Source organism: Hyaena hyaena, unplaced genomic scaffold (assembly GCF_003009895.1).
Source record: "Hyaena hyaena isolate Hyena2069 unplaced genomic scaffold, ASM300989v1 scaffold_18, whole genome shotgun sequence".
Taxonomy (NCBI): Eukaryota; Metazoa; Chordata; class Mammalia; order Carnivora; family Hyaenidae; genus Hyaena; species Hyaena hyaena.
This window is the reverse complement of record NW_024080649.1, coordinates 678,295-691,339: the sequence shown is the minus strand read 5'-3', so window position 1 is coordinate 691,339 and position 13,045 is coordinate 678,295. Positions and strand designations below refer to the sequence as shown.

At 46.8% G+C, this 13,045-nt stretch overlaps 1 protein-coding gene across 1 annotated transcript in view; it reads left to right on the top strand.

Annotated features, from left to right (window-relative positions):
- The window catches only part of CMTM4 (CKLF like MARVEL transmembrane domain containing 4), a 65,099-nt gene extending 52,633 nt beyond the window's left edge, over window positions 1–12,466 (top strand). Inside the window, exons 3-4 of the mRNA XM_039222491.1 lie at window positions 9,973–10,071; window positions 11,441–12,466. Coding sequence (XP_039078422.1) covers window positions 9,973–10,071; window positions 11,441–11,605 — 264 coding nt within the window. The 3' untranslated portion in view covers window positions 11,606–12,466. The remainder of the gene's footprint in view (window positions 1–9,972; window positions 10,072–11,440) is intronic.
- Window positions 12,467–13,045: the final 579 nt, after the last annotated feature.

Sequence of the window (13,045 nt, the reverse complement as noted above, 5' to 3'; positions counted from 1 at the left end):
GCACAGACCCGAAGTGGGGATCGAACTCACAAACCCCGAGATCATGACCTGAGTCGAAGTTGGACGCCCAACCGACTGAGCCACCCAGTTGCCCCAGCATCTCAAGAATTTTTAAGATAAAATTTGTTCTCTATTAAAAAATGCTCACAGAGTTGTGAGCATTTACCAATTTAAATTGATAGTATAGTAGATGGAGAGCATAGGACCGTCTCATAAACCTCCTCCAACCAGAATGCAAAGTGCTGGAGGAACTGTTTGAGAAGGAAGTGGCTGACAGGAAGGTTAAGACCAAGGACTTTGAGTCAGACATTTCTGGGTTCAAGTGCAAGGTGGTTCTTGAGAGCTGTGTGTGACTCTGGCCAGGTCACTTAGAGCCCAATGTTGAAGGCCACCATGGGTAAAGTGGAGTATTTTACAGGCTTGTTTTAAGAATGAAATGAGACAATGGGTGAAAGGGAACCTCAAGCCAGTGTGCACTGCTGCCAGTATGAAAAGTCTTAATATTATCACAAATGAGAGTTGTTTTCTTTTTTTTAACTATTAAAAATATTTTTAATGTTTATTTATGTTTGAGAGAGAGAGCGCGAGCGAGCAAGCAAGGGGGGGAGGGATAGAGAGAGAGAGGGAGACACAGAATCCAAAGCAGGCTCCAGGCTCTGGGCTGTCAGTAGAGAGCCTGATGCAGGGCTCAAACCCATGAACCATGGGATCATGACCTGAGCTGAAGTCGGATGCTCAACTCACTGAGCTACCCAGGTGCCCCACAAGAGTTGTTTTCTGTCAACCACATCTTTCTCCTGCAGACTTCTGCAAGGATTGACTTTAATCCCTTAATTCAGTCTTATCTTCTGATTTGACATCTGTAAATCTGTTAAAAGATTTACAGCTTTATAAGTAATTCATATCGGTCCTTATCCCCAGAAATATCTCCTTAGTGAGCTTCCTGGAATTCAGATTTTAAAAAAATGTTTATTTCTGAGAGAAAGAGAGGGTACAGGCAGGGAGGGGTAGAGAGAGAGGGAGGCAGAGAATCACAAACAGGCTCTGCACTGTCAGTACAGAGCCCAACTTGGGGCTCAAACTCACGAACCGAGAGATCACAACCCGAGCCGAAATCAAGAGTTGGACGCATAACCAACTGAGCTGCCCAGGTGTCCTGGATTTTTCTGTTTTAGTCATGAAGAGCTTTCTCCTTGTTGACTACCACATTATTTGGTCATACTCACATGCATCTTTTTCACTGACAAGTTAACATACGTCATTTTCTTCTGGATGGCGTTGGCAGAGTGAACACCTGGCTGTTCCTCAGTTCTCCCCTCACTGAACATTTTTTAAATATATATGTATTTTTTTCATTTGAGAGAGACAGAAAGAGTGCAAGTGTGGGAGGGGCAGAGAGAGAGGGAGAGAGAATCCCAAGCAGGCTCTGTGCTGGCAGCATGGCTTCCACCCATGAAACCTCGAGATCATGACCTGAGCTGAAACCAAGAGTCAGACGCTTAACTGACTAGCTACCCAGGCACCCCATCCCCTCAGTGCTTTCAATTCTTTGGGATCCTTTTTCCAGAATTTCCACCCCACCCTTTTTTACAAAGTTTATTTATTTATTTTGAGGGAGAAAGAGAGGGTGAGAAAGAGAGAACCCCGAGCAGGCTCCACACCATCAGTGAGGACCCCAATGCGGGGCTCAAACTCCTGGAACTATGAAATCATGACCTGAGCTGAAACCACAAGTTGGATGCCCAACCGACTGAGCCACCCAGGAACCCAAGAATTTCCACCCTTGTAGAGCAGATGAAGGTGTATGCTTATCCAACAGAAGAGTATGTGAGTACATGAACTTGAGGAGGTGGTACTTACTGAGGAGAGCTCGGGTCATCTCTTCTTTAGGAGGGGAGAAAAAGTGAGCTCTTCAGGGCTGGACACAGCTTATTGAGTCACTGCTGAGGGCTGGCCTTGGCTGTGTTGTGTTTCTGTAACTAGGTGGTGGGAGTTGTTGTTCTCAACAGAGCCAGCTAGGGAATGAAATAGGGTGTGATTGGTATAGATTTAGCAAAACGGTCATTTCAGGAGCCTACATTGACACAAAAATATTTATGGAAAATGGCACATAAGGAGGAGGTTGCAAAGTATGTATTTTATACAAGCATTATTTGATGTAAGCAGAATGATTCTGTTAGCTCTGGGTTTGCTTGTTTGTTGATGATTCTATGGGATTTATCCTGTGGTATTTGTTTTTCTCTCTATATTAGGGGCTCATACACCTGTGTGTCCTATTTGTGTTTACCGTGGTTAGTGCCCCAGGCTTCCTGCCCGCCCCACATCCTTCTCTTCTCTCATCCCCTTCCCACTTCTGAAAGCCCACAAGGGTCTCCCAGTCTCCCTAGCTGGTGCTCTGAGCCCATAAGGGCCTGCCCTGCCCAACTTTGTAACAAGCAGGGAGGTCTGGTCATGCCTTCTGTTTCTCTGCTCCCAGTCTGTGTTTTCTCAACTTTTACTGTCAAATACAGATCATTCAGAAAAATACATTAAATGTACAGTTGATTGAAGAATGAAAAGATTGTGGAGTTACGAGTTGGGTCAAAAGGTAAATTGGATGTCTTTGGGAGTACTCTGGTCGGGATTTCTGGGGCCTCTGTGTTCCTGGATCCCCTGGCTGTTCCTCAGTTCTCCCCTCACTGAAGATTTTTAAAATATATATGTAATTTTTTCATTTGAGAGAGACAGAAACAGTGCGAGTGTGGGAGGGGCAGAGAGAGAGGGAAAGAGTATCCCAAGCAGGCTCTGTGCTGGCAGCATGGCTCCAGCCCATGAAACCTTGAGATCATGACCTGAGCTGAAACAGACTCGGACACTTAACTGACTAGCCACCCAGGCACCCCATCTCCTCGATGAACGTTTGAGTGGACTCTGCCATGGAATGCTCTGTTCTTGGTGCGTACTCTCCACTCTTGCCTGTCCTGAGGCTACCCCGTCCTGGCTTTTCTTCTTCCTCCTTGGTCTTCCTTCTCAGTGCCTTGGCGGCTGTCGCTCATCCCACAGACCTCTCCGGATCAGGAACCCAGGTTGGTTGGGTGTTGAGTTGGGACAGTCTGAGGCATCCAGAGGGGCCACCTGCAGAGCCCCAAGGACTTGGCCATGACTCATTGTGTCGGGTTTCTGACACCAGTTTTTACTCTAAATATATGTCTTTTTTTCCTTTGACACCAAATCTGTGTAGTTTTTCCAGACTGAGCAGTTCTCCAATTCTCCAGTTCACCAACTAGGTGTCCACAAGCTCCACTCCATTCTGATGCTAACTCCCAACAGCTGACACAGATCCCCAGGCAAAGGGCTCAGTTCCTCAAGACTGCCCCCACTTCACACATCTACCACAGATGGAGCTCCCAGGTCACCCGCACCAACTGCAGATTTGGGGGCTCACCCAGCTGCCTCCTTAGGTTCATAATTCTCTAGAGCAGCTTACAGAACTTGGGAAAAATGCCTTAGTTATGATTACTGGTTCATTATAAAGGATACAACGCAGGAACAGCCACATGGTAGAGATCCTTATGTGTAGGGCAGGATCCAGAAGTCTCAACGTGCTGAAGCCTCTGTCCTCCTGGAGTCGGGGTGTAGCACCCTCCCAGCCTAGGTGTGTAGTCACCAGTTTGGAAGGTCCCTGTACCCCATCATTTGGAGGTTTTTAGGGAGGTTTCATTATGTAGGCATGATTGATTAAAATCATTGGTCATTTGGAGGTTGAACTCAATCTCTAGCCCCTCTCTCCTCCTTGGAGGTTGGTGCAGGTAGGGCGGAAAGTTCTAACCTTCTAACTGCCTGGTTGATTTTTCTGGTAACGACCTCCCATCCTGAAACTGTCCAGGGGCTCCAGAGAGTCACCTCATTAACATAAAGTCAGGAATGGTTGAAGGGGCTCCTTATGAATCACAAAAGTACTCCTGTCTGGCACAAAGACACATAGACCAATGGAATAGAATAGAGAACTCAGAATTGGGCCCACAAATATATGGCCAACTAATCTTTGACAAAGCGGGAAAGAGTATCCAAGGGAAAAAAGACGGCCTCTTTAACAGATGGTGCTGGGAGAACTGGACAGCAACATGCAGAAGAATGAAACTAGATCATTTTCTCACACCATACACCAAAATAAACTCAAAATGGATAAAGGGCCTGAATGTGAGACAGGAAACCATCAGAATCCTAGAGGAGAAAGCAGGAAAAAGCCTCCTTGACCTCAATCGCAGCAATTTCTTACTTGACACATCACCAAAGGCCAGGGAATCAAGAGCAAAAATGAACTACTGGGACCTCATCAAGATAAAAAGCTTCTGCATGGCAAAGGAAACAATAAAACTAATAGGCAACTGACAGGATGGGAAAAGATAGTTGCAAATGACCTATCAGATAAAGGGCTAGTATCCACAATCTATAAGGAACTCACCAAACTCCACACCCGAAAAACAAATAATCCAGTGAAGAAATGGGCAGAAGACATGAACAGACACTTCTCCAAAGAGGACATCCAGATGGCCAACAGACCCATGAAACGATGCTGTGTCCATCATCAGGGAAATATGAATTAAAACCACACTGAGATACCACCTCACACCGGTCAGAGTGGCTAAAATGAACAACTCAGGAGACTCTAGATGCTGGGGAGAATGTGGAGAAACGGGCACCCTCCTACACTGTTGGTGGGAATGTAAACTGGTACAGCCCCTCTGGAAAACAGTGTGGAGGTTCCTCAAAAAACTAACACTAGAACTCCCATATGACCCAGCAGTAGCGCTGCTAGGAATTTACCCAAGGGATACAGGAGTGCTGATGCATAGGGGCACATGTACCCCAATGTTCACAGCAGCACTCTCAACAATAGCCAAAACATGGAAAGAGCCTAAGTGTCCATCAACAGACGAATGGATCAAGAAGATGTGGTTTATCTATATGATGGAATACTACACGGCAATGAGAAAGAATGAAATCTGGCCATGTGTAGCAACATGGATGGAACTAGAGGGTGTTATGCTGAGCGAAATAAGTCAGGCAGAGAAGGACAGATACCGTATGTTTGCATGTATAGGAGGATTAGGAGGAAGCTAACGGAAGACTGTGGGGGAGAAGAAGGGGAAAAATAGTAGGGGAAGGGAGGGAGGCCAACCATGAGAGACTCTTGAACGCTGAGAACAAACTGAGGGCTGATGGGGGTGGGGTAGAGGGGAAGCGGGGAGATGGGCATGGGGGAGGGCACTTGTTGGGATGAGCACTGGGTGTTATATGTAAACCAGCTTGACAATAAACTATTTAAGAAAAAAAAAAAGAGGGGTGCCTGGGTGGCTTAGTCAGTTAAGCGTCCGACTTTCGCTTAGGTCATGATCTTGTGGTTCGTGGGTTCGAGCCCTGTGTCGGGCTCTGTGCTGACTGCCAGCTCAAAGCCTGGAGCCTGTTTCAGTCTGTGACTCCCTCTCTCTCTGACCGTCCCCTGCTCACGCTGTCTCTCTCTCTCTCCTAGAAATAAATAAAACATTAAAAAAAAAAAAGATATTCCCGTCACCCTAGAAAATGCCAAGGAACTGGGAGCAAAGACCAAATATATATTTTTTGTTATACCACACTCATCCTTTCTGGGACTCTGTTTCTTTCCCCATAAAAGCAGAACAAAATAACACAAGTCCTACTTTATACATATTTTGGATCATAATTAGGTTATTATATGTGAAGTTATATACACATGCACGCGCGCGCACACACATACCCAGGAGCACAACAGGAACTCCATGGAGAGTATTTGCCACTATAGTCAGTATTAGGATTGTCCCTTTGACACTGGAGCCATTTGAGCACAATTCTGTGTGTGGTATAGACTGAGTGGCTGTGAACTTGCTCTCTCATGCATGTGTGGAACCGACGGCAGAGCCAACCACAGAGTCCTGAGGTTTGGGAGCGATTGCAGTGACCGCCTGGGGCGAAACATGTTCACAACTGTCTCACCTGTGATTGGTCCAGCAAACACGAATGGGACACCTCCTCTGTGCCAGGACTTGGGAGCTGAAAGCCCAGGGCAGGCAGATGCAGGCTGCTCCCCTGTGGATAAGCTCACCTGTGCTCCATTTGATACAGTTTTGTGTGAGCCCTGGCAGGACACAGGCAAGGAGGGGGTGGATTCCCTGGGCAGGAGCCCGGAGTGGGTCAGTCAGGGGAAGTTCAGAGAAAATGCCAGACTCTAACTGGGCCTTGAGAGGTGAGTGGGTACCTCCTGGGCACAGAGTGTGGACGTGGGGGGGCACGTTACAGGATGGCCCGTTCTCGGGGACTGGCGCGGAGTTGTAGACTTGGGCCCGCTGGGGCTGGAGACCGCTGAGGCAGGCCGGTGGTTCTGGTCAGCCCCCACTCAGCTGATCATGTGGTTGCCACAGGGCACTTCTGGAACAGTTTTTCAGGAGGAGCTAGAAGCTTTTTTTTTTTTTTTTTTTTTTTTTTAAAGAAGTTTTTGTATACAGTTTTCTGGTGTTTAAATGTTGGCATGCTCAAATTTGCTTTGAACATTGTGCAAGTCAAACCTGTCTGTGGGCCAGATATCGTCAGTAGGTCTTGGGTCTGCATCCTCTAGGCCACACCCTGTTGCTCTGTTCTTGAAGTTACAGGGATTCACATCTGTACCTCCTGGTGCGTCACTGAAGAAGAGACCTGAGAGTGTGTGTACGTGAGTGTGGTTTTCCTCTTCTCTCGTAGCACAAAGGAGGGGCTGCAACCTTGGGTGTTTGAGGGGCCAGACAGGAGGCATAAGGTGGTGGCCAGCATTGTGAGGCTGTAGGGAGCGGGGATGGCTGCGGCAGACTGGAAAGTGTGTGGCTGATAGAGCATATGTCCCATTGAAAGCATTAGAAAAGGGGCGCCTGAGTGGCTCATTTGGTTAAGCATCCTGACTTCAGCTCAGGTCATGATCTCACAGTCCATGGGTTTGAGCCCCATGTCAGGCTCTGTGCTGACAGCTCAGAGCCTAGAGCCTGCTTCGGATTCCATGTCTCCCTCTCTCTGCCCTCCTCCATTCATTCTGTCTCTCTCTCTCTTTCTTTCTCTCTCTCAAAAATAAATAAACATTAAAAAAAATTAAGCACCACTGTTGACTAAAACGCTCCCAAGCCCATTCTGAGGGCACACCTATGTGTGCTCCAACCTGAATGAACCTTAGAAAGACTACACTGAGTGGGAGAAGCCAATCACAAAAGAGCACATAATATATAATTCTGTTTATATGCAATGTCCGTAATAGGAAGATCCAAAGATATAGAAAGCAGGTTAGTGGTTGCCTAGGATTAGGGGAGGGATAAAGAATTAACTGCTAATGAGCTTCTTTTAGGAGTGCTGAAAATGTTCTAAAATTAGATCATGGTAGGGGCCCCTGAGTGGCTTAGTTAAGTGTCCAGCCCCTGGTTTCGGCTCAGGTCATGATCTCATGGTTTGTGAGTTTGAGCCCCACCTCGGGCTCTGTGCTGACAATATGGAGCCTGCTTGGGATTCTCTTTCCTCTCTCTTTGCTCCTTCCTCTCTCTCTCTCTCTCTTTCTCTCTCTCTCTCTCTCTCTCTCTTTCTCTCAAATAAAGAAGTATTAAAAAAATAAAATTAGATTGTGGTAATTGAATTGTACAACTTAATTAGGTATATTATATGGCATATGAGTTATATCTCAATAAAGCTGTTAAAAACTCATATGTGATACAACCCATTGGGATAACCACTTGTAATACTTGATATAAGCTTCCAGACGATGTAGACTATCTTTCATGTAGGCATGTATGTTGTGATATGTGTATGTGTGGGGGGGGATGGAAGTGGAACCATTAGAATCCTGCTTTTTCATTTAAACTATTTTAAGTATATTCCCCGTTAAATATACAACTGCACCATTATTTTAATGACTGCATAGTGTTCCATTGTGGAACAAATCCTTTATTTTTATTTAACAAATCCTTTATTCTTGAGCATTTTGTTTGCTTTCAGTTTTTTGAGGTTTTTTTTTTCTTTTGCTATTTTGAGTAATATGATGAACATCCTTAGACCTTTGCACTAAGTGTGATATTTAAGATGAATTTCCAAATGTGGAAATCATAGGCAACACAAACCTTTTTAAAATCTTTGATGCATACAGGCCTTTGACCACATTTCTATTTTTTACACTATCACCAATAATGTACATACTATTTTGTTTGATATTTCGTCTCAGCATGTATCACAAAACTCCCCCCACTTCTGAATAGTCTTTGTTTTGGAAAGTACATTTTATATTCTTTTTTATCCCTACAGCACCTTACCCAGACCTGAGCATTTTTTTTTTAATGTTTCATTTATTTCTGAGAGAGAGAGAGACAGCATGAACAGGGGAGGGTCAGAGAGAGAGGGAGACACAGAGTCTGAAACAGGCTGCAGGCTCAGCTGTCAGCACAGAGCCCAACGCGGGGCTCGAACCCACAAGCCATGAGATCATGAACTGAGCTGAAGTCGGACGCTTAACCGACTGAGCCACCCAGGCGCCCCAGACCTGAGCATTTTAACTAAACACTTCCTGGTTTGAATTCGGGAAAAATTTTCTCTTGCTTTATATGGGCCACAGCTGAAAACTGTCGTGCTGGCAGACAGTTTCTGACAGAGTTTTGGAGCCAGCACTTGCTGCCCTCTGTGAGCCCCTGCATACCAGCAGTGGGCTGGGGTTCCTGCCACGCAGGCTCAGTACCTCTGTCATAAGAACGTTGGTTTTTTGCATCTTTGGAAAGAAGAAATGGTGAGGTGGGGCACTGGGTGGCTCATTTGGTAGAGCGTCCAACTCTTGATTTCAGCTCAGGTCATGATCCCAGGATTGTGGGATCAAGCTCCATGTTGGCCTCTGTGCTGTCATTGTGGAACTTGATGGGGATTCTCTCTCTCTCCCTCTCTCTGCCCCTCCCCAACTCACTACCGCATGCACACACTCACCTCTCTGAGCGCGTTCCTTTTCTTTCTCAAATAAATATTAAAGAAAAAAAAAGAGATGGCCTTTGAAGGACCTACATGGTGTTGATGCACAGTCAACTTGACACTTAAATGGTCTAGCATTTCCCCTGGATTTTGTTTCCCTGTAGAGATTATAGAGGGATCTGGTATGACGCATTCTGTCATTGGCCCATTGTCATGCTGGTAATTACCAAAGCAGCAATGAATGTGCAGAGAACCCTAACTGTGAGTGGCTCCACCTGACCCCTAGAACAACTCTGTGAGGTGGGAGGTACTGTCCCCACATGAGACACAAGAAGCAAAATGGCTTGTCCCAAGTCATGGTGAGGAAGGACCCACGTTAGGCTGCACCACTTAATTGCTGTGCTCCTTTTGTCTCCATAGCTGAGACAGGAGTTAAATCTTGGAAGCATTGGATACATAACCTTGTTTGCTTTGCAAAAAGCTTAGGAGAAAATCCTCAGGTTTTCGCCATAGAGAGCCTTGAAAGACCATGCATAAGAAGGAGTATGAGGTCTGGCTAAGTGTGTTCTCTATGTCTGAAAACCTGTGCACTTGCCAAGTCACAAATGAATGGGGAGGGGGAGGGGGAGGCAGCATTGGAGGGCACTTAGCCAGGTTCAGTACATTCTGGACTTCTGGGGAGCACTGTCAATGCTGAGGTGATTGGAACGCAGTTTGAAAAGCTGACAATAGAATTCAAAATGGTAATTAACGTGCATGTCCTAAGTGGGTTAGTGGTTTGGGTTTCTGTAATAATTCATTAAGAAATGACAACACGGTTGGTTAAAAAGTGGGTTTTGCTTTGGTGACATATCAAGTAGCATCATAAACTGGTATCATCTTTGCCTTCCTTTGTGAGCCCAGTAGCCCTGAGCCATCGAGACTAAAATATGGAGCCATCAGAGAGGCCAGGTATTGTGCTGCTTTTAGGGCAAACCCGGAAAAATAATTCTTTCCAAGTGACTTTATCTTTTTCTTTAGGATTTGGTCAACACTGGACTCAGCACTTTCTTTTTCTTTATTGCTTCGATTGTACTGGCTGCTTTAAACCACAAAACCGGAGCAGAAATTGCTGCCGTGGTAAGTGAACGGTTAAGACACAGGCTGATTTGTGCACTCTGTGACTTGCTCTCCTGTCCCCTAGCTTGTATCCTGCTCATTCTTCCTTAGCTTTTCCTTCGCTAATGATGTTCTTACTGAGTCAATGGAGGTCCTGGTTCCTTCAGCGCTGTGGTTCTCAAAGTATAGTCCCCAGAACAGCAGCCTCAGTATCACTGAGGAACTTGTTAGAAATGCTATTCCCAGGCTCCCCTAGAGCTACTGAATCTGAAATCCGTAGCAGCACACCCTCCAGGTAATTCAGACACATGCTCAAATTTGAGAATTACTGCTTTAGTTGTTTCCAGCAGAGGCCTGCGTGTCTGTTAGTGACATGACTTTTAAGAGCTTTATCTTTTGGGGGGCAGGGGGGTCTTAATGAAGAAGAGGGTAGCCTGACCCCATCTGGCAGTCAGGTGACATTTTTTTTGTTCTTTGAGGTAGAATGCTTTTGAGGGTGGGGTGGACTTTCATGCTCTATGTTGTACATTTCCGTATTTTTCTGTTTTTATAATGAACAGGTAGCACTTTTGCTGTGTGGGGGCCGGTTTGAAAGGTTTTTAAAAAATATTAAGCCAGATACCCTTCCAGATGTCACTCAGTGGATTCATCAGTGCTGTCAAATCATTAAAATTGTACTGCTGCTTACCCGGAGTCACCTGGAGGTGCCCAGGAGCAAGGCAGCTGGACAGTGGATGGGGGTGCGGGGCTGGGATACGGAACATCAGGCATTATGGTTTGATTAGGGGCTGACACCTGAGACCCTATTCTGTCTATCTGGTATTTTGCTCTACATTTTACTTTCATATTTTACCAGTGGCCATGAGGTGTTGTAAAAGAGGCACTTCTGTGATTGTTTTTTAATTTTTTTAATGTTTATTTATTGTTGAGAGAGAGAGTGTGTGTGTGTGTGTGTGTGGGAGGGCCAGAAAGAGGGAGATAGAGGGTCTGAAGTTGGCTCTGCACAGTGAGCATAGAAGAGCCTGATGTGGGGTCAGACCCACAGTCCCCAAGATCATGACCTGAGCCAGAACCAAGAGTTGGCTGCTTAATTGACTGAGCCACCCAGGTTCCCGTTTGTTTGTTTGTTTGTTTGTTTTTAATAGATCCAGAATACTTTAAAAGAAGCGTTGGGCTGTCTTCAGGTGATGCAGGAATTTATGTGGGTCATGTTCGCTGCGTACTTGGCCACAGTCTGGCAGCTGAATATCAGTGGGTCTGGGCATTGTGGGTGCGGCTGGAAGAGGTGCACACAGCTCGGGTGAATGTGAGCTGCTCAGGGGCAGGTTCTGCCCAGACACCCGGTAGGCGGCTGACATGTCTGAGGACTAACCGTGCCTGTGTTTTGCAGATATTTGGCTTCTTGGCAACCGCGGTATATGCGGTGAACACGTTCCTGGCGGTGCAGAAGTGGAGGATCAGCATCCACCAGCAGAGTGCCAGTGACTACATCCGAGCCCGCACGGAGTCCAGAGACGTGGACGGTCGCCCTGAGATCCAGCGCCTGGACACCTGAGCTCCTGCCACACCCTCCTCCCTCCTGTCCTCGTGCCCATCCTTTCAAACAAGTTTTCTTTCCCTCGTCACGTCAGACTTTCCCGTGATTAAGTTGAATTTTGCCCTCTTTGGTAAAAGTTCATTCTGGGGAAGGGTTTTCAGAGCCCCCGTTGGCGGGTGTGTGAGGCAGGGAGCCCCCGTGCCCGGTGTGCGAAGCGGGTGGCAGAGGCCCAGTGCTCGGTGGCTGCGGTTGCCGCAGAGCTTCCCGGCTCCTGCATCCGCCTTGGGTCTTCGCTGTCCCTGAGCACAGGCTTCGTATCTGACTCCAAGCCACCCTGTCATGTTTTTGTGACAACTCAAGACTTTGGATGAATGGGGGCTGCCGGGAGGGAGAAAAGTCAGGAATGAAGGTGCGGGGTTCAAACAGTTGGCAGCCCCCTCGTGAGCTCCAGGGCGTCCTTTAGTCTTGCTGCCCGGACCTTCCCCTGCTCCTCGTCTTCCACTCCTGGGGCGTCAACACACCCAGCACAGGCCCAGAAAGCCCTGCGTGGCGCTGAGGGTCTTGGCAATGGGAGCGCTTGTGGGGCTCTCGGCTGGACCCAGACTTTATGGGGACGGAAAAAGCTGCTGCCCTCTAGGGACAGCTCTGCGGGACTGCTGACATGCGGGAAGGTCCCCTTTCGTTTCCCACCCTGCTGAGAAATCACTCAATTCGATCTGAAATGCGTCACCTCCTTGAGTCCCAGATTCTCCTCTAGGAATATGGGGGCTTGTTTTCCAATTTAATACCCACCCTTACTACTTGGAGGCTGAATTGCAGACTTCCTGCAATTTTGCCTTCTCAGGTAAAAGCCACAAAAAAAACCACAACCCCCCCCCCCCCCCCCCCCCCCCCCGCAAAAACACCCCAGCATTCCATCAGCCAGAATGCTGGTGCATTTGCTGGCTTCATGGACCACAGGTGGGGACACACCTCTGTTTTAGAGATGTGCAAATTTTCAAATTTGTGGACAGTTCTAGAGTGACTCTGAGTAGGTTTGTCTAGGATTTGAAAATACTTGAATTTCCAGCACGACACACCCTTTCACTGATGTTTCAGAAGGCATGGGTTGTAGCTTTTATGCCTCAGGGTCATGACTATGAACATCGATCTTGTAAGTTGCTGGGAAAAATTCTAGTTACGTAAGGCTTTGGATGGATTCTGGATAAAGTGAAGATGACTGTAGTGAATGTGTTACATGAGCCCCTGTGAGGCTGTAGGGTTTTTTTGTTTTTGTTTTTGTTTTCTTGTCAGGAGACTATAATTGTATCTTTCATGGAAAAATTGTCGTAACTTGTTGGGTTTTCACTCTGAACTGTTTTGAATGTTTACAAACCTTGTCCCTCTAATATTCTGTGTCTAGCTGTCACCAGGGAGGAAACCCACACTGCCCGGGATGGGGATGCGGTGGGGGGGGGC